The sequence below is a fragment of the Molossus molossus genome, unplaced genomic scaffold (assembly GCF_014108415.1).
Source record: "Molossus molossus isolate mMolMol1 unplaced genomic scaffold, mMolMol1.p scaffold_m16_p_23, whole genome shotgun sequence".
Lineage (NCBI taxonomy): Eukaryota > Metazoa > Chordata > Mammalia > Chiroptera > Molossidae > Molossus > Molossus molossus.
Window position 1 is genome coordinate 11,663,444 of NW_023425359.1, and position 22,298 is coordinate 11,685,741.

At 39.9% G+C, this 22,298-nt stretch overlaps 1 protein-coding gene across 1 annotated transcript in view; it reads left to right on the forward strand.

Annotated features, from left to right (window-relative positions):
- Positions 1-22,298, forward strand: part of CATSPERE (catsper channel auxiliary subunit epsilon) — a 76,189-nt gene that overhangs the window by 27,745 nt on the left and 26,146 nt on the right. The window contains 5 exon segments of the mRNA XM_036277762.1: positions 5,690-6,155; positions 9,239-9,681; positions 15,755-15,813; positions 17,034-17,109; positions 21,461-21,513. Coding sequence (XP_036133655.1) covers positions 5,690-6,155; positions 9,239-9,681; positions 15,755-15,813; positions 17,034-17,109; positions 21,461-21,513 — 1,097 coding nt within the window.

Genomic DNA, 22,298 nt, shown 5'->3' on the forward strand with positions numbered 1-22,298 from the left:
AGAAAAAATAAAACAGCAGTGCTAAGTATAAAAACATTAATCATTTTACCCTGGATGGCTTAGCTCAGTGGTTTAAAAAAAAAAAAATCAATGGAAAAATATCCTCAGGTGAGGATTAAAAATAAATAAAAATTAAAATCAATAATTTCATTAAATGTAAATGGCCTAAAACACTAATTAAAAGGCAAATATTGTCAAATTGGATTTTTTAAAAAAGACAAATTGTAAGCCCACTTTAAATACATAATGTAGTTGGATTAAAAGTAATACATTGGAAAAGGATATACCACACAAGCACTTATTAAAAAAACCTGGTGTGACTTTATTAATATCAGACACACTAGGAAAACAATCAGGGATATAGAAGGACATTATATAATGATAAAAGGGTCAATGCATCAAGAAGATGTAATAATCCTAAATGTGTATTCACTTAATAACCGAGCTTCAAAATACATGAACCAAAATGAACCAAATGGAAAAAAATAGATAAATCAAAAAATGTATTGGAAGATTTCCACACTCCTGTTTCAGTAATAGATAAAACGAGTAGACAGAGCTCAGCAAGGATATACAAAAATAAACATCATGGGTCAGAAAACTATGGCCCAACAGCCTAAACCAGCCTACCACCTTTTCTGTAAATAGCTTTATTGGAAAACAACCGTGCTCATTTGTTTATGTATGTTATCTCTAGATGCTTTTGCACTATAACAGCAATGATAAGAATTTGCAACAGAGACTACATAGCCCAAAACCTAAAATATTTACTATCTGGTTTTTTCCAGAAAAAGTTTGCTGACTCCTGAATAATACTATCAACCACCTTGACCTAACAGACATTTGTAAAATATACTCTACCCAATAATAACAGAAAATACATTCTTTTCAAGTGGAAATGGAACATTAACCAAGATAGACTATATTTTGGAATATAAAACAAAATTTAATAAATTTAAAAGAATAGAAATCAAAGTATGTTCTCTGATCCTAACAGATTAAACTAGAAATTTGTTAAAGCTAATGCCATCAGTATTTCAAAATGTACAAATACACAAATAAATACCCTTTGGACAAAGACAGTTTTAAGAGAAATTAGAAATCATTTTTAACTTAATGAAAATAAAAATACAACATATTTAAAATATATATTAAAAATGATAAAATTGAAAGACGAAATGGAAAACTCCATAATTATAGTTGAATATAGAATAGCAAAAAATAGGCAAGGGTATAGAAGAACTGAATTAGCCACTGAATTTAATTGGTATTTATAGACTTTCTACCCAACAACAAGAGATTACATGTTCTTGGCAAGTGTTCATAGAACATTTACCAAGATAGGCCATATACTAAGTCATAAAATGAACCTCAATTAATTTCAAACAATGTAAATCATATAAAGTATGTCCTCTAACCACAATGGAATTAAACTAGAAGCCAATACAGAAATATAGCCCTGGCTGGTTTGGCTCAGCAGTCAGAGCATCAATCGGTGGACCAAATAGTTGCATGTTTGATTCCTGTCAAGGGCACGTACCTTTGTTGCGGTTCAGTCTCCGGCCCTGGTCAGGATTGTGTGGGAAGCAATCCATCAATGTGTCTCCCTCAGATTGATGTTTCTCTCTCTCTCTCTCTCTCTCTCTCTCTCTCTCTCTCTCTCTCTCCTCCCTCCCTCCCTCCTTTCCTTCCACTCTATCTGGAGATAAATGGAAAAGGATCCTCGGGTAAGGATGAAAAAAAAAAAAAAAAAACAGAAGGATATCTGGAAATTCTTAGAAAAACAACACTCTTCTAAAAAAATTCATGTGTTAAATAGGACATCTCAAGGGAAATTAGGAAATCTTTTAATTGAGTGAAATGAGAATATATGATATCAAATTTTATAGAATTCTGCTAAAGCAATGCTTGGAGGAAAATTTATAGTATTACATGCTTATCTTAGAAACTTCCACTTCTGGTCAAGATGGAATAAAAAACAAGGACTACAGCCCTGGCTGGTTGGGCTCAGTGGTTGGAACGTCAGCCTGCGGTCCAGAGAGACCTGGGTTCGGTTCCTACAAGGGGCACGTACCTCGGTTGCAGTTTGTCCCCGGTCCTGGTTGGGTCATGTGGGTAGCAGCCACTCGATGTGTCCCTTTCACATTGATGTTTCTCTCTCTCTCTCCCTCCCACTCTATTTCTCTCTCTCTCTCCCTCCCACTCTATTTCTCTCTCTCTCTCTCCCTCCCACTCTATCTGAACAAAATATGGAAAAGTGTCCTCGGGTGAGGATAAAACAAACACAGAAACAGGGACTACATATTTACCTGCCTGCGTCCAACAACAACAAAGAAACTGAACAAAATATATGAAACGATGCTTCTCAAGACATTGGAAATCAAGATGAGCCCTGCAACTGCCCCTGAAGAAGTTCCCAGGCCGTGGAACAGTGACGTGGGAAGCCCAGGCAGAGCCAGCAGATCCCTGAGCCGAGGAAGTGAAGCTGTCCGTCAGGAGAGGCCACGGTGGCTGGAGTGGGCAAACCAGAATATCAGAGATGAGAGGGCTGCACACCGAATCCAGAGATCTGCAGAGGGTCCACCTCATGTGTTCAGCAGAGCACTAACAAGGTCACGTATGTGAGGAAGCTATCCAAGTCTGGAAAGAACCCAAGTCTGAAAAGACGAGGGAATAGAATTCATAGCTCACACAGGATGGGAATAGATCCTGTTCGAACCATTCAGACTGAAAATGCTAATAATGATGGGGGATTGGGTAGAGTGCTCAGAAGGGTCTTTTCTCAGCACTGAGGAATAATCATCACTGTACTAAACGCTTCTCTGGTCCCATCTAACAAATCTTAAAAACCAGACCCGAGGGCTCAGCTGTTTCCATGTAACTGAATTACATATCAGAACAAAAATCCAGAAAATCTATTTAAAATACTCAACACTCAACGAGGTAATAGTTACAATTTCTGTCATTGAGCCCTGGCTGGTTTGGCTCAGTGGCTGGAGCACTGGCCTGCTGACCAATGAGTCTTGGTTCGATTCTGGTCAAGGGCAAGTACCTCAGTTGCAGTTTGCCCCGGTCCTGGTAGGGGTCCTGCAGGAGGCAGCCAGTTGATGTGTGTCTTTCACATAGATGTCTGTCCCACCCTCCCTCCCTCCTTCTCATTCTTCCTGAAGATAAATAGAAAAATATCCTCAGGTGAGGATTTAAAACAAAAGGATCAATTTCTGTCATCTAATCAAAAAAACCAAGCATACAAAGAACAGGAAAATATGACTCATAATGAGGGGAAAACTTAACCAATTAAAATTGAACCCAAACCACCCTGGCTGGTTTGGCTCAGCGGTTAGAGTGTCGGCCTGCGGACCAAGGAGTCTCGGGTTCAGTTCCGGTCAAGGGCACGTACCTCGCTTGGATTCATCCCAATCCCAACAGGGTCGTGTGGGAGGCAGCCACTCGATGTGTCCCTTTCATGTCAATGTTTTTCTCTCTTCCTCTCTCTCCCTCCCACTTTATCTGAACAAAATTGGAAAAATGTCCTTGGGTGAGGATGGATAGATAGATAGATAGATAGATAGATAGATAGATAGATAGATAGATAGATAGATAGATAAAACTGAACCCAAAGTGGCACAGATGCTAGAGTTACCAGACAAGAGCATTAAACAAGTTATTATAACTATATTTCACATATTCAAAGGCTACGAAATGAGCATGTACAGTAGAGATAAGGAAGATGTTTCATATAAAAATACCCTGCCCGAGACTTTGGTGTACTATAGGTAAGCACTAAGTGAAGGTTCAGGGAAACTGTGGGTAAGTGAAAGCTCATTCTGGGGCTGGGGCTCCCTGGAATTCCCGTCTGTGGTACTTTCGGCGTGTTCCTCTTCCCATCCCTCTGCCAAGAACGAGAATAGCTGTGAGTCGTTTCTATGAAGGACTCATCATTTTGTTTCTTATCTGTTTCCTCTTTGAGGACTGTTTCACACTCTTTTCCAGCAACATGAGCTCTAGACTTAAAGTTAAATCTTCATTTGATAAAAATACTTTTTACCCCAAATAGTCTCTTTCTTTGGTTAGCAGTTTGGTATCTGTACATCCTATTTGAGTATAGACTAAATATTTGTAAATTAATTAAAGTAAGGGAGACAAGATGGGCTCAGAAGACTCCTTTTGGTGGTCATGAACATAGAAGCTACATTTTAAATAAAAATCTCTAATAATTAGAAACAGCTGGAGAAGGGGAGGGGGAGCCTAGACTCTCTAAATGAAATTAGGCCTACTGAATTTCAGACATAGTCTCTTTTTTTTTTTTAATCCTCACCAGAGGATATTTTTCCTTTTTTTTTTTTTTTTTTTTTTACAGATAGAGTGGGAGGGAGAGAGAGGAAGGGAGAGAGAGAGAAACATCGACGTGAAAGGGACACATCGAGTGGCTGCCACCCGCACGACCAACCAGGGCCAGGGACAAACTGCAACCGAAGTACGTGCCCTTAGCGGGAACCGAACCCGGGTCTCTCCGGACCGCAGGCCGACGCTCTAACCACTGAGCCAAACTGGCCAGGGCCAGACATAGTCTCTTGAATGGCCTTTTTCTCTAACAGACTGTCCATGAAAGGGGAGTATTTATTTGTTTATAAAGTTTTTTCCAACTTTTATTAATTTATTTTTGTTACAGATGTTTCTCCTTTTTCCCCCTTAGACACCCTCCTCCCCTTCCTGTCCCCTCATAGCCCCCCAGATTGTTGTCCATGTTCACTGGTTATGCATACATATATATCAGTTCTTTGGTTCATCTCATTCATCCCCCTCGCCCCCCTCCTCTGAGGTTTGTCAGTCTGAACCATACTCTTTTCTATGTCTTTGGGTCTATTTCATTCATCAGCCCACCTTGTTCATTATATTCCACACATAAGTGAGACCATGTGGTATTTGTCTTTCTCTGATTGGCTTATTTTGCTTAGCATGATACTCTCCAGGTCCCTCCGTGTCATCTCAAAGGATAAGAGACAGCTGCATAGTATTCTATTATATATATGTACCACAGCTTTTTTATCCACTAATCTATTGATGGACACTTGGGCTGTTTCCAGATCTTAGCTATTGTAAATAGTGCTGCTATGAACATAGGGGTGCATATGTTCTTTCTGTTTCGGGCTTCTTAGGGTATATTCCTAGAAGTGAGATCACTGGGTCAAATGGCAGATCAATTTTTAATTTTTTTGAGGAAACACCATACTGTTTATAAAGTTTTAAGTTCTCTCTTCCCTTTATCCGATACCTAAAGAAGCTACAATTCCAAAAATAATTTAATGTGTGAAGTGTCCTTATAGATTGATCTTAGTAAAAAGCAAGGTCAAAGGAGCACTTCTGGCCAGAGTAAATAAGTACATAAGAAAGAGAAGCTTAATACTCTTTGAGGAATTAAAAGGGAATTAAGATTAATTATTTCTACTGATATAACAACATATAAAATTAAATTACTGGAATAATTTATTTGTGTGGTTATAATGTAATATGACATATTTCTATGTCACATATTCTACTACGCCTGAAGTATTTTCAGAAATACACTAAAAATTAAACCTTACTAGTTACTGTGTTTTACTTTTAAATATAGCAAGTTAGAAGACAGGAATTGTTAGGACTATCCCTAAAATTGAAGATTTCCTCATTCTTTTCAATTTTGTCACAGGCTAAAAGAAGAAGCAGCATGGCAATCTGGACAAAACAAGAACTTTATCTTGGATATACTTCTCTTAAATTTTCCAAAATAACAAGTACTAATAAACTGCAAAAAATTCTAAATATATCCTCAGCTGCTACTCTGACTATACACAATGTTGAGTATACAGGACACCCTTTGGAACTTGCCTTGTTATTAAATTACTGTGTCCAATGTAATGTCATTAAAAAAATTTACCTAGTGATATATAATGAAGATAAACAAGATTGGACATATCAAGACTTTGCATTAGATGTCACAGTTGACAGCTTTATAAGTTTGCATTTTCTATATTCAGCGATGCCAGAATTAATACTATGGGACAAAAAGAAGATCTACTATTGTTATCACAATTTCACTGATACTGGAGTTTTACAAATGCCTGCAGAATTTGGGATTGTATCACGTAACAGTAATATTCATGATGTTTATATAGGTGAGGCATTCTCATTTTGCAAAATATATTCTAGATTTCATCACAGATGTCTCTCTTATGAATATGTAGCAATTTTAAATGCACTAATGTATGGTACTTTTGGTAGGTAAAGGTACACTTTTTACCACCTAAAAATGGATATCAAATTCAACATTAACTACGATCTTATATAACACAATGGTAAACAACTTTTTTTTGCAGAGGTTCATTTTGGTCAGTCAGCAGATACTAACTAAGCAACTTCCATGTGCATTTTCAGTGCAGGAGGTGGCGCGGTGTTGCATCCGTTTCCTGGGCTCGTGTAACAAAGTACACAAACTGGGTGTTTTAATACAACCAAAATGTGTTGTCTCACAGTTCTGGAGGCTAGAAGTCTGCTTTCAAGGTGTGGGCAAGCCATGCTCTCTTTGAAACTTGAAGGGAACCTTTCCTTCTTCCTAGCTTCTGGCTTCTGGCAAACCTTGCCATTCCTTAGCTTGCAGCCACGCCGGTCAGATCTCTGCCTTCATCATCACAAAGCATTCTCCCTGTCTTCATAGGCCCTCTTGTTACAAGGACAACAGGGCCCACGCTACTCCAGTGTGACCTCATCTTAACCGATCGCATCTGTAATGACCCTATTTCCCAAAAAAATCACATTCTGAAGTAGTACTGAGAGTTAGAACTTCAACATATCTTTTGTGGGGGGAACACAAGTTCAAGTTACAACAGGTATTGTAGCGTTTAAGTAGACCTTTTTGCTGTATAAAATAGTTACATCCCCATAACTATTTCATAAAACCCAAAAACAACATATTTTTGTGAGATTTTTCTATTTCAAATATCATCATACTGTACAGCCTGCAATTACTTTTTTCATTCAACAGAGATATATGTTATTATGTCATCACCCACATCTTTCTTGACTTCCACCTTGGGAAGTTTCTAGAAACACACAAAGCACAACAGGCCAATAATTTGGTAAGTCTGGATGGATTTATTGCCAAAAGCAAGCAAAACAAAATTAAATGCGTAAAGAAATTGAAGTTACATGGGAAGAATGACCCAGTCACACTATGGCCCCAAACACTTTGGCACCGCAGCTTTGTCCCCCGTACACAGCGGCAGAACCACGAAAACACCGGTGTTTGATTCCTGTGCCATTGCCTCAGCTTTAAGAGCATTTTATCCTTGCAGTTTCACTAAAACCCTAAAAAATATTCCAAGCTTCATATCAACCTCACCTGTCTGTGTAACGATTTTAGGAACATTATTATATTGTTGAACTCCTACTGACAACATCATTACTACAGGGTATTCCAGAAGAATGTATACAGGGTATCCGTAGATTCTGTTACATTTTGAAAATGAAATGTATTTTAATAAACACTGGCTTTAGAATTACACTTTTTTTGTGTGTATACATTTTTTTGGGACACCCTATATATGGGAGCTTAACTTTAAAAGGAAATGTATGTTGATACCGATATTAAAGTATCTGATCCTTTAAAAAAAAAAAAAAAAACCCTGGCATTTCTGCCCTGGCTGGTTTGGCTCAGCGGTTAGAGCGTCGGCCTGCGGTCCAGAGAGACCCGGGTTCGGTTTCCGCTAAGGGCACGTACCTCGGTTGCAGTTTGTCCCCGGGCCTGGTTGGGTCGTGTGGGTGGCAGCCACTCGATGTGTCCCTTTCACATCGATGTTTCTCTCTCTCTCTCTTCCTCTCTCTCCCTCCCACTCTATCTGAATAGAAAATAGAAAAATGTCCTCGGGTGAGGATAAAAAAAAAAACCTGGCATTTCTAACTTAGGGGTTTAACTAGAATATAATTCATGGTAATTTGTGAAAAGATCACTTATTTATTCCGATTCCAAATGTAAGACACAGAAGCACAACATGCTCTGAATTCCCCTTCCTCCTTTCAGCCATCCTCTCCGAGTGTAGTTGATGAAAATTAAAGTGTAGTCCTAGAAGTGGTCCGCAGACGATTCTGTATCTGAAAAGGAAGCTATGAAATCAACTCACTGTTGATTTTACAGATACGGCTGTAGAACCAAAGAGGTTAAGAGACTTATTATCTACGAACCTCTATGACTGAAGCATAATACCCTACTGAGGAAAGAAAATGTATTATTTACAGAGTGAACCTGAAGAGGTTCCAATCCCAACCCCAATGCTTTTTTTTAATATGTTTTTTTATTGATCTTAGAGAGAGGGGGAGATAGGAAGAGCATCAGCTGTCTCTTGCATCCCCCTCACTGGGGGTTGAGCCCACTACCCCAGCATGTGCCCTGACCAGGAATTGAACCAGCGACCACTTGGTGCATGGGTCAACACTCAACCACTGAGCCCCACCCCCACTTCTTCATCCCAAACGTATTCTGCTAGGAGTGCCATATACCACAGACTAGGTGGCTTAAAAATAAATCTATTTTCTCATGGTCCTGGAGGCTGGAAGTCCAAGATCAAGGTGTCATCGAGGTTGGTTTCCGATGAGGACTCTCTTGTTGGAGACGGCAGTCACCTTCTCGCTATGTCCCTTCCTCCGTGTGCATGCAAAGAGAGGGGGGAGGGGCGAGGGAGAGAGAGATCTGGTGCCTTTCCTCCTTTTATGAGGACACCAGGCATACTGGATTAGGGTGTGACCTTATGACCTCATGACCTCATTTAATCTAAATCACTTCCTTAAAGACTCTATCTCCAAATACAGTCACAACAGGAGATAGGGCTTCAACATATGCATTCGAGAGGAAGACATAATTTAGTCCATAACACACTGCTTCCTAATAATTCCATCCTGTCATGCTCATTCTCATTATTATTTAACACACCGATTCTAGCTTCTTTTTTCTCTGCAAATGATGTGATATAGTAATTACAGGGGAAAGGTGTCCAGGAAAAAAAAAAAAACTCTATTGTGAAGTGGAAGAGAAGTTATCCAGTGTTGTGCAAAGTTGCAGGTTTGTGCCTACACACTCAACTTTCTCACAGGACATGAATACTCAGTCATTACAAAAGAAAATATTTTGGTTAAGTATCCACTGAAATAAAATAGCATGGATTTATGGTTATTTAGAATAACTCAAACTTTTTTCTCTTTTTTCCAGATTACTATGGAAATATTGTGGTAAAAATGGAAAATAATGTAATGTTTTATTTCAAGATTAATATTAGAGATGCAGTAAAGCTACATTTATGGACAAATAACACAACAAAATCATTCATTTTATTGAATATATCTGGTTACATGTATCTCTTACATGTTTTTAAAAATGGCACAATATATCCACAGGACTATCCCTTAACTCTGGAATTACAAAGTATAACTTTCAAAACAAAAGAAAAATGCCCTTTCGTGGCATTTCATTATAATATTTTTAAAGTTTTTTACATTTTGGACAAGGGACAGAACCTGTCAATTTGGTCTCGAATAGTCTACCCAGAAAATATGGTTCTGTATATTATTGTGGAATTATATGGTCCAAAGATATTAGAAATGAGAGAACAAGTTCAATATGAAATTACTTTAGGATACTGCACTAAAACCATGGTAAGTTAATATTTTAAAACTTCTTAATTTGATTTTAATAAATGTAAAAGTAGAATGTTAATATTTTTTAAAAACAAATTTCCCTTCTAGGTTTACTTTGGAAAATGTTGAGAAATATACACATTTTTAATAAATTATACTATGATTAGCCATTATTAATTCCTTAGCCACAATTGTCATTTTGAACGTTTAAGGCCTCTTTGCCCCTTAAACTACATTCCTGCAGAAGTATCTGACTGTCAGTTGTATTGTTGTTTCCTTTTATTTTTTTATTTATGTAGTGACCGGTTTCTCCTAATGAGTTCAAACAACAACCAGTTCTGTGAGTCAACAATTTGGGTTGTGGGTAGCTGGGCATTCAGCTGCCTTCACCTGGGTTCATTCATGAAGCTGTGGTCATCTGGTGGCTTGTCTGGGATAGGATGGTCTACAATGGTCTCATTCACATGCCAAGTGGCTGATGCAGGCGCTGGCTTGTCAGGATAAGGGGCTTCGGCTGGAGTGCTTGTCCCTGCTCCATGTGGCTTCCATCCTACACTAGACCTGGCTTCTCTGCACGGCAGTCTCAGGACAGTGTTCTAGGACGGTGAGAGCAGAAGCAACGAGGCCTCTCGAGACCTAGGTTTGGCCTCATTCTCTTCATCAAAGCAATTCACAAGGCCAGCCCTGATTAATAGTGTGGGGAAATAGCTCGGCCTCTTAATAGAACAGCAAAAATACACTGTAAAGGGAGGAGCCTGCATGAACGAGAGGAATCACTGCAGTCTCTTTGCAAATGTTCTATCCCAGTTGGTGTGAATATCCGGAATACATTGTTTCGTGTGCTACTGTTCCAATTAATATTATAGCATAAGCATTTTACATGTTACTGCCATGTCTTCCCAAATACTGTGCATTCCATCCCCCACTTCCTCTTCTAGGCCCAGCTTCCTTGAGCTTACACAGTAGGGGGCCTCCTAACTGATACAGTGGAATGGAAGTGTTCAGTTCATCCCAGAGTCAGTTAAAACAGAAAATCAGAAATAAAAGGAAACTAAAAGGAAACTGACCTATGCAAAACATTTTACTTTAACTTAAATAAGTGAATGAATATCTTTTTTTTTTTAATCCTCACCCGAGGACATTTTTGCATTTTTGTTCAGACAGAGCGGGAGGGAGAGAGAGGAAGAGAGAGAGAGAGAAACATCGATGTGAAGGGACACATCGAGTGGCTGCCACGCGCACGACCAACCAGGGCCGGGGACAAACTGCAACCGAGGTACGTGCCCTTAGCAGGAACCGAACCCGGGTCTCTCTGTACCGCAGGCCGACGCTCTAACCACTGAGCCAAACCGGCCAGGGCAGTGAATGAATATCTTTGAAATAAATCCTTACTGGAGTCCTCATCTCCTTTCTTGCTTAACCTTATGCATAATGCATCATCTCCGAGTTTCCATTTCAGCTTCTTTAAGATGGGGGGTGGGGGGTCTTTAAGACACTTAAGACAACCAAAGTTCTAGATTTTAATACGTTTTTTTCAGTCTTTTAAACATTTTTAAAATATATTTTATTGATTTTTTAGAGAGAGAAAAAGGGAGAGGGATAGATAGAAACATTGATGAGAGAGAATTTGATTGGCTGCTTCCTGCACATACCCCACTGGGGATCAAGCCCACAACCCGGGGATGTTCCTTGACTGGGATTCGAACAGTGACCTCTTGGTGCATGGGTCAATGCTCAACCACTGAGCCACACCAGCCAGGCAAGTTCTTTCAGTCTTTTACTGTTATCTTCCTCATACCTGATTCAGCAGTTTCTTCAGTGACTTGCTTTATCAAAACTTTCCAAAGCAATCAATTTAGTTCTCGGGGAAACAGTAACTACTTTTTTTACACTCCTATTTCATCAGTCCATAGTATTTAGTTTAATTTCATCACTACAATAGTAATGCAATCTGACATAAACAGGTTTGGAAACAAAGCAGGTTTAGATTTGAATACAATTACATGGATAGATCTTAAAATATAGTGCTGAGTGAGTAAGAAACTGAGATATATTATACTTGTATAATATATGTCCTTGGGTATCTTTGTATGCCTGTAATATGAATAATATTTGTTTGATATATGTTATGGGTGCCTATTATTGGGGAGGGAATGGGAGAAGATGATTCAGGGGAAAAGTAAAATGTAATAAATGAGACTGAATTGATTGTGTTTCAAGAAACAAGGAGTATGCCCAGCCAGTGTGGCTCAGTGGTTGAGCATCGACTCATGCACCAAGATGTCACTGGTTCAATTCCTGATCAGGGCATATGCCCAGGTTGTGGGCTTGATCCCCAGTGGGGGCATGCAAAAAGTGGCCAATCGATGTTCTCTATCAATGTTTCTATCTCTCTTCCTCTCTCTCTAAAATCAATAAAGAAAAAGTGTTTTTTAAAAAGAGGCTAGTACTACCCTGGCTGGTTTGGCTCAGTCGTTAGAGCGTCAGTCCACAGACCAGAGAGTCCTGGGTTTGGTTCCCGCTAAGGGCACGTACCTCGGTTGCAGTTTGTCCCCAGCCCCGGTTGGGGTTATGTGGGTGGCAACCAGTCGATGTGTCTCTCTCACACTGATGTTTCTCTCTCTTCCTCCTTTTCTCCCTCCCGCTCTATCTGAAGATAAATGCCAAAAAAAAAATGTCCTTGGGTGAGGATAAAAAATAAAAATAAAAATAAATTTTTTTAAAGAGGCTAGTGCTAATCATTCATTAAAAAAAGAGAGAGAGCCCTGGCCGGTTTGGCTCAGCGGTTGGAGCGTCGGCCTGCGGTCCAGAGAGACCCGGGTTCGGTTCCCGCTAAGGGCATGTACCTCGGTTGCAGATTGTCCCCGGCCCTGGTTGGTCGTGAGGGTGGCAGCCACTCGATGTGTCCCTTCACATCGATGTTTCTCTCTCTCTCTTCCTCTCTCTCCCTCCCGCTCTATCTGAACAAAAAATGGAAAAATGTCCCCGGGTGAGGATAAAAAAAAAAAAAAAGCGAGAGAGAGAACAACCATATAGAAAAGTGGATAACTTTAATTTGGAAAGTTCTCAATGCTATTACCTAGTTTCATAGTGATATTTACACCAAAAGTTAGTTTTGAAATTATAAAAATTATTTTTGAGTATCTTAATTGATATAATTCCTTTTTTCTAATTGAGATATAATGGACATATCACATAATATTAGTTTCAGGCATATAATGTAATGATTCAATATTTGTATATATTGTGAAATGATCACAATAAGTCTAGTTAACATCCATCAACCCACATAGTTACAATTTTTTTCCTTGTGATGAGAACATTTAAGATCTACTCTTTTAGCAACTTTAAAACATACAATACCATATTATTAACTATAGTCACCATGCTGTCCATTACATCCCCTGACTTATTTATGTGATTGATAACCAGAAGTTTTTACCTTTTGACCACCTTCACCCCTCTTGCCCACCACGGCCCCCCAACCTCACCTCTGGCAACAATCTTTTCTCTGTATCTATGAATTCATAGGGTTATTTTGGAGGTTTCTATAGTTTGTTTGTTTTATTTAGATTCCACATATAAATAAAATAATAATGCTCTCAAGTTCTACCCATGTTGTTGCAAATGGCAGAATTTCTTTTTCATGGCTAAATAATATTTCATTGCCCAGCCTGGCGGCTCAGTTGGTTGAACATTGTCCCCTGCACAAAGAGAGTTGCAGGTTTGATTCCCAGTCAGGGCACATACCCAGGTTGTGGGTTTGATCCCTGGTCAGGTGCATGTGGAAGGCAACCAATAGATCTTTCTCTCTCTCTCCTTCCTCTATAAAGTCAATGGAAATATCCTCAGATGAGGATTTTTTTAAATTCCTTTGTATGCATATATTATTATACTATTTTTTTTATCCATTCATCCATTGAATGACACTTAGGTTGCTTCCATGTCTTAGCTACTGCAAATAATACCGCAGTAAACACAGGGGGTGGGGGACATGCATATATCTTTTTAAGACAGTGTTATTGTTTCCTCTGGATAAATACCTAGAAGTGGAATTGATGGATCACATGGTAGTTCTATTTTTAATTTTTGAGGAACCTCCATACTGTTATCCAAAATGCACCAATTTACATTCCCACCTGCAGTGCACAAAGATTCCCTTTTTTCCACATTTTCTCCAACACTTGTCACCTCTTGACTTTTTTATTACAGCCATTCCAGCAGGTGTGAGATGATGACCATTGTGGTTTTGATTTGCATTTCCCTGATGACTTGTGATGTTAAGCACCTTTTCATGTCCTTTGGTCATCTGTATTTCTTCTTTGGAAATATATCTATTCAGATCCTCTACCCATTTTTTAATCAAATTATTTCCTTTCTTGCTGCTGAGTTAGAGTTCCTTATATATTCCCGCCTGGCCGGTGTGGCTCAGTGGTTGAGCATTGACCCTGCACCAAGAGGTCAACAGTTCAATTCCCAGTCAGGGCACATGCCCAGGTTGTGGGCTTGATCCTCACTGGGGGGCATGCAGGAGGCGGCCAATGAATGTTCTCTCTCATTGACATTTCTATCTCTCTTCCTCTCTCTCTAACATCAATAAAGAAAAAAAAATTTTTTTTAAGAGTTCCTTATATAGTATGGCTATTAACCCTTACAGCTATATTTTCTTTTAGGAGTTTTAAATGGTTTCAGGTCTTCCATTCAAGAAACTAATCTCATTTTGAGCTGACTTAGTATTTCTTCATACATATTTATCTTGAGATATATAAAACTCTGTGTGTGTGTGTGTGTGTGTGTGTGTGTGTGTGTGTTTAGAGAGAGATCAATTTGGTTCTGGCTAATACATTGTAATAAGAACAGAGATTCTGCCAGGCCAGTGTGGCTCAGTGGATTGAGCATTGTCCCATGGGCTGAGACGTCCTGGTTCGATTCCTGGTCAGGGCACATGCCGGGGTTGCAGGCTCGATCCCCAGTTGGGGGTGTGCAGGAGGCAGCCAATCAATGTCTCTCTCTCACATCGAGGTTTCTATCTCTCTCTCCCTTCCTCTCTCTCTAAAAAAATCAATAAAAACATAGATTTTTTTAAAAAAAATAACAGAGATTCTCTGCCTCTGAAAAATCTTAGCCAAAAATCTTATTTCTGAGACAAGGTTCAGGTACACTGGATGCTAAGTGGTATCACACAAAATATGTGATCTTTTGTGATAAAGTTGAAGGTTGTGAAGGTCATTACATTAAAAATAAATCTAGCTCCATGTTCAAGGAAAGAAACTAACATATATGCATTTTGGATAACAGTATGGAAGTTCCTCAAAAACTTTAAAAAAAAAAAAATATATATATATATATATACACACACACACATATATAAAACAAAGAACTATATATATCTATAAAAAATATATATATAAAACAAAGCACTACATAAAAATTTTAAGGATCCAGGGATATAATTAGCATACTTTAAAAATGTGCAGCTTATAGTTTTCTGCCTCTAATATATGTCCTGTAAAAAACTGTGCCCTGAGAATATAGCAACCTTATGAAATATGGAAAATTGAGATGAAACAAGCCCCAGATGGAATAAAATAACAGGAACATATGCAAAAGGCAAATGGACATTTTTTTTTTAATTACTCAAAAACTACAAAGAAAAGGTTCAGGCAAATAATTCCTTAGTCTCAAAAACTATAGACAATATGATATCTGTAATCATTTAAAACCCTCAAAGAAGAAATAAAAAGGGTCAGAGACAAGGTTATTAGAAAACAGAAGAAAGTGAAAAGTCTTCTATGCTCGGGATATAAACAAAAAATAAGAATATCATAATGACAAAAGTCAAATGAGAAGGGAGACAGAAGCAATAGAAATAAAAGGACTATCATAATATAAAATTAAAAGGTAAATGTAACAAAGTAAATCTAATATGTACATAATTAGAGTTTTCTAAGATAGAAAAGAAAATAAATTGGAAAAAAATGCTAAATATATAATTTTTCTTACCTAAAGATTTAAATCTATCTTGAAAGTGTCTATTTTCCTCATTCCCAATTTTCCTGCTTTATGTGAACTTTTTTATTTTCTTTTTCAGACCTTAACATTTTTTCAGAATATAAATTATGAGGCAGTAGAAGATTACTTCAACTTACAGTAAGTATGATTTTTAAAGTACTCATGTTAAATATGCTATTCAGGTAATATGATATCCTTTCATTTAAATGGCTTCATATCCTTTTAAATATCCAGACTTGAAATTCCATGAAGTGTCTGGATATATGTGAAATTAGTATTATGTATGAAAATGTAGAACATTCTTTGTGGTTCAATGGAAACATACATATCAAATTGTCCAGGATACTTTAGGTTAGTCTGAGACTTGAGAAAAAATACCAAGGCTTTGAAATCAACCCATGGTAGGAAAATAATGTGTCTATAAGAAAAACTGTGTAGAAAATTGAAGATGAAATATTTATTTTAGTGTCCTTTACAGATCTATACTATATTACTAAATTTATCAAATCAAAGATGCCATCAAACTAAAAAAGGCCATAATTGGCATAGTTATAATTAATTATAAGATGCTTCCTGATTTCAAAGGTGTTAAATGAGAAAAAAAAACATGTGTCTTAGAATTGATGAACTATGGTATAGTGATGTTAAAAATATGAAAATGAGATATTTGTAGCCTCATTTATTTATTACATTTTATATCTGATATATAACTAAATAAATATTAAAATGTAATAAACACTGGAAGAAAAAAACCTTTGTTTGTGGTTAGTTTGTTTGCATTTGCTTTTCCCGTTTTTTCCAAAAGTAAAAACCTTAGCAGGGGCGGGGGTGTGAGCGCAGCCTTCCACGTGTCTCCTGGGAGTGTGAGTTCTGTTCTCCTGAGCACAGATGACTTACATGCACTCCCTAAGCTAGAAAGGCGTCATGTCTGATCTCCCTTTCTATTCCAGGGAGATACTATGCAGCATAATGTGGGTCAGGAAACTAATTTCATAACCTACTCTTCATTGTTCCAAAGGTGTGATAAACAGGAGGGAAAGGCACAGAGGCTAGAGGAGCCACCGCAGTGGCTATGGCCCTGTCATACTGTCATGTCATGTCCCTCTGGGGACTGACAGTCCCAGTGAAACGGGGATGGAAATGCCGCTAGACGCTCACTTCTGTTTCCCACTATGTGCGCCCTGTGCCGGCCAAACTGTGGAATCCCGTAAGGGGCGGGACTGTCAGGTCTGATCACAGTGCACCGGGCGGAGCAGGCCTCCAGCGTTCCTCACGCGGGACAATCGCATCGGGTCCACGGGGCTCTCATCTGCTCTGCCTGTGAGTCTGTACCCACTTGTATGTGTTGTTTCTCCTAGATACCAGAACACGGGTCTTCTGCTTCTTCAGGTTAGGCCTAGTCAATATGGAAAAACATGTCCAATACCCCCAAAGGTAAGTGACATGGGTAGAATGTTAAAAAACTTACTTCAATAATGCATAGAGACAAATGTCTAGTTAGAGTCATGTAAAGTGCAGCATAGTCAATAAGACTGTTATGACTGTGCATGGTGTCAGATGGGCACTAGACTTACCAGGGGGATAACTTTGTAAGGTATATAAATGTCTAATCACTATGTTGTACACCTGAAACTAATACAATATTGTATGTCGACTATAATTGAAAACTACATTTTAAAAAATAATGCATAGGTGGTAAACTAAAGAATACATATTACCTCAATATAATACCACCCCCCAACACTTAACAATGCTTTGAAATGTTTTTCACTGTTGAAACAGCATTAGTTTACTTTGGAAACAAAAAATCAGATTTCTGCCTTCCACGAGTTTGCCATCTAGAGTGATGATTACAAACATATACCAAGAAATGTAAAGTTATTTGGTTTTTTTGAAATAAATAAAGCTGTGTAAAGGAAAACTGGTTAATGGGAACATTTAAAGTTGGATATAGTTTGTCAGAGAAGACTACCATTGTGTTTACCCTGCAATTGTTCATTTAAAATTTAACCATTTCTTTATTCCAAACAAGAGTCACTGCGTGCGCCTTAGTTTCCAGGTCCCAGTCTGCGCTGGGCAACGGCAGGTACAGACGGGAGAGACAGTAGTGCCCTCCCGGGGTAAGCAGAGGCTAGTGTAGGAGAATGTGGGACACGGTCATCAACTAGCCCCATGAAAGAGTGAGAGATCTTCGTTGAGAGGAGAAAGGTGCAAAGAAGATGATGCATAAAGTGACTGTTAGAATAAAGAGGAGTTGAGCAGGCAGATGCCAGTGACTTCCGGAGAGGCATGTACTGAATCAAAGCACAGCGACGCGAACAGCCATGGTGCTCAGGTAACCAACCGCCGGTGATGTGAAATCAAACACATCTTCTTCACCACCTCCTCCTCTGAGTCCGCCCCACATCAGGGATGCCCCCTCCTTTGAGTCCGCCCCACACTCAGGGATGCCCCCTCCTCTGAGTCCGCCCCACACTCAGGGATGCCCCCTCCTTTGAGTCCACCCCACACTCAGGGATGCCCCCTCCTTTGAGTCCGCCCCACATCAGGGATGCCCCCTCCTTTGAGTCTGTCCCACACGGAGGGATGCCCCCTCCTTTGAGTCCGCCCCACACTCAGGGATGCCCCCTCCTTTGAGTCCGCCCCACACTCAGGGATGCCCCCTCCTTTGAGTCCGCCCCACATCAGGGATGCCCCCTCCTTTGAGTCCGCCCCACACTCAGGGATGCCTCCTCTCTTTATTCCTTCTCAGCCTAACTAATAATAAGTATATATTGAGCACCTACTATATATTACGCATAACACAATAAGGAATATCTACATGAAGAATTCAAAGTTAAATGAGAATAGTCCCTTCTCTTCAAGCCCCCAGTACAAGAAAACAGTTCCTACCGGGAAGGGTCCATGACCTCAGAGGCGCCCTGAACGGAGGCACACGGCCCATCCTTGAGCACTGCTGACACACTGCTTCTGCCGGAAACTGCCTGTAGGTACAGGCCAACCATTCCCCTCTGCCTACCACGCTACTATCCAGCTCAATCTGTAGAAGCAGCAAGAAACAGCAACCTTTCCAGCTCGGCCCCAGCCTAGGTCTGTGTTCTCCATCTTCAGCTGCTTGACAGCCCCACCCTATTCCATTCAAGACACATCCTTGAAGCACCTTGGTTTCCTCCATCCCTCTCCTTGTTTAATCAGTAGATTTCTCAGAGATCCCTATTCACCCTATCCTGCCTGGCCCAAGCATTATAAAGCAGGTTAATCTGCCCTGAGTTCAGATCTAAGTTCTGCCCTCTACTGGCTTGGGCTCAGCTGCCTCGTTTGTAAAGGGGGAAATGTAACATCTATCTCACAGTATATATCTACTCTGTGGAGAGTATTAAATAAGATGATTCATGTGAAGTGCCCAGAATAGTGCCTGTTACAGAATAATTATCTAATATTACTGGTTCCTTTCCTCCTTGGCACACCCTGAGACATGGACAGTTCAAATCCAGCTACCCTCTGTGCCCCAGGTAAATTGTATTGACCTGCCCACTGAAATACAATGAAGAATTATGCAATACCCCTTTAAGCAACATGAAAATGTGGCCTTGTAGAGGTAGGTCCTCCAAATAGCCAAGAAAATCAAAACCTGTACAACTACAAGGGATGCTCTCAACCCCAGGACCCTTTATGCTCCTTTACCAACCAGTGGACAGGTCACCAGCCTCGCAGACGAATCTTATAGAGATGCAGGGCCCAGCCCTGCAGGTACACAGACCCTCGGCTCACGACTTACCTCGTTGGATGAAGTTAGGCCCTGGCTAAATCTGCTGGACCAAAGGGACCACGGACTGAGCGTCTGAACAGGCACCTGCTGCCTCCGTCACTTAGTGTTCATATCCGGCAACAGGCCCGCAAATAGAACTGGCAGCTTCCACAGGGCTCCGTCCACCCACCAAGGTCCGGGATGCAAGGAGGTCACCGAGTAAACCAGGCCCCAGAGGGCCTCAGCAAATCCTTCCAAGATGAATTTTCCCAGAGACAGAAGACTACACTCTGTCTAACGCATTATCTACCAACATTTCTGTCTTGAGGGACTTCCGAATTCCTGTCTCGGTTCAGTTGCTCTGTCCAGTTAGAGGGAATATGCTGTCTAATTCTGAGCTAAAGAAGGAGCAGTCCTGCCCTCTGTCTGCACTTAAGAGGGTAATATTAAATAAAACCAATGCACTCTCTTTTCACTTGAGTTGTCAGAATTTCTCTAACTGGGTATGCAGTCCTGGGGAACGTGTCAACCCTACAGCAGGACATACCCAAGAAAGCAGGCTTACTCTTGCTTTCCACACTCTGTACCCATGTTTCTGCTCAAGACCCACCTGAAGGTCAACTCATATTTTTAATCCTACTCGTGGTGGTTGATTCTGAAGCTACGGGTAATTTGTATAAACTACGCCCCAAAAGAAAAAGAATGTTACGAATAAGAGCATCAAGTGATGATAGGTCCTGACTAAGAAAGACTGGAGGACTTCAGCCATGATGTATGTTCTGTGGATAATTCAGCAATGAAAAAGGGCAGGCCCATGTTTCTGAATGTATGTGATAGGAAAATAAAGATGTAATGGTGATGGAGAGCAAGCACTGTGGGTAGAGCTGTTGAGAGAACATATCAGGTCCTGTAGGTGAGGTCAGAAAATAAAATCTATGAGCTTCTGTTATCATACCTGCATTTCAAACGAAGCCCAATGGTCTTGGTTTACCAGGTCAACTATTTGAATCCATCAAGCTTGGCTGGGCATCATTCTCTACCCCACCCTCCTAATCACCCACGGTAGGAAGTATTAGGCATTTTCCATGTTTGCCTTATGGAATAGGCAACATCCAGTACATGTTTAAGACAGAATGCAAGTGTCTAGATCAGCTCAGAAAGCCTAGGGGGTGGAGGTGGGGACAGGATAGACAGCAGTGAGTAAGGTATCCCGGAGCCAGGTAGAAACACACAGAAGCAGTCATCACAGTCAAGGAAGAACCAGGACTCTGGTTAAAAAGAAGTCGAGTTAATACTAGATATATTAGAGAAACCTGACAGCTGAGTCAGGCACAAGCTGGAAGTACAGAGCTGATGGTCACGGTTGTAGAGGTACTGCTGAAAAATGAGACTGGGTCCGTTCTCTGAGATACTGATGTAAGAAAGCAGAGAACCACCCGGCCGGTGTGGCTCAGTGGTTGAGCATCAACCCATGCACCAAGAGGTCGCCAGTTCGATTCCTGGTCAGGGCACATGCCCAGGTTGTAGGCCAAATGCCCAGTGGGAGGGCATGCAGGAGGCGGCCAATCGATGTTCTCTCGCAGCCAATCGATGTTCTCTCTCATCCATGTTTCTCTCTCTCTCTCCTCCTCCTCCTCCTCCTCTTCCTCTCTCCCTTCCTCTCTCTCTAAATCAATAAGGAAAAAAAAAAACTTTAAAAAGAAAGCCCTGGCCAGTTTGGCTCAGCAATTGGAGCATCAGCTTGCAGACCAGAGAGTCCCGGGTTCGGTTCACACTAAGGGCACGTACCCAAAATAAAAAAATTAAAATTAAAATTAAAAAAAGAAAGAAAGCAGAGAACCTACCTTTGGGCCTCATGAACAGTAAGGAAGAAATGAAGCAAAGAAAGAGGGAAAAAAAGTGATCAAAGAAGTAGAAAAACAGCATATTTCAAAGGTGATGTCTAACCTAAAATGTAATTGCTTTTAGCTATAGAAATATTTTATAAACATGTGAATCAGAACCACTGAAGTCTCCACCTAAATTTCTTCATTCTAGGTGTTCCAAATAGCTGTAGGCTGTGATAACAGTAAATATATCGTGGTTAAAGGGCAAGTATATTTGCATTTGACCTGTCTTACTCTTTATGTTTTAAAACAAATGGTAAACTAAATGGTAATTATTAGTGATAATTTTAGCCTAATGGCTGACATGTCCATAATGAAATCAAAAATTGAATTGACAAATTCAATTTGTCCAAATCAAATTTGTTTAAACTTTTTGCCAAGTCCAATATTACATTTGATCATTACTAAAAGGGGAAAATAATGAACATGTTTCTCTATCGCCAGCATTTTCTCCACCTTCACCCTTTAATAAGCCAGTTTCCATCTTTCGCCTTTATCTCTCTCCGCTCTTCAGCCTACAGCTCATTCCCAGAGAAATGAGAGGGAGAAATACTGCCTGTTTTCCATCCTACTTAACCCAGTAATACTTTCATTTCCATCGGAGGACTGCTTACATCCACATCACTTTTGATGGAAAATTTTTTTAGAGCAACAGAAGTCAGTGTTCCCTCCAGAGCTGTGACTTTCAGTGACCTGCGGTTCACAGTGACGCACACTGGGTGTCATCATTTGCCACAGCTCTTTCTTCTACATGGGAAAATCAAGGTCAACATACTGAGGTTGAATGTATAACGGAGAAAGCAATATACTGTGATTCCTTTCCTGTGGTTAGAAGTGGGGGTGGGAGTGGGGGGACATTGACTCTTATCTGAGTCTGTTTATGAAATTATTTGCTCTCGTGCAAAACAAAGGTCTGCTCATCTGTTATTCTAATAATCTTTTGAGGACTGAATTGTAATAATCAGTTGCTGGATTGATACTTAAGTATT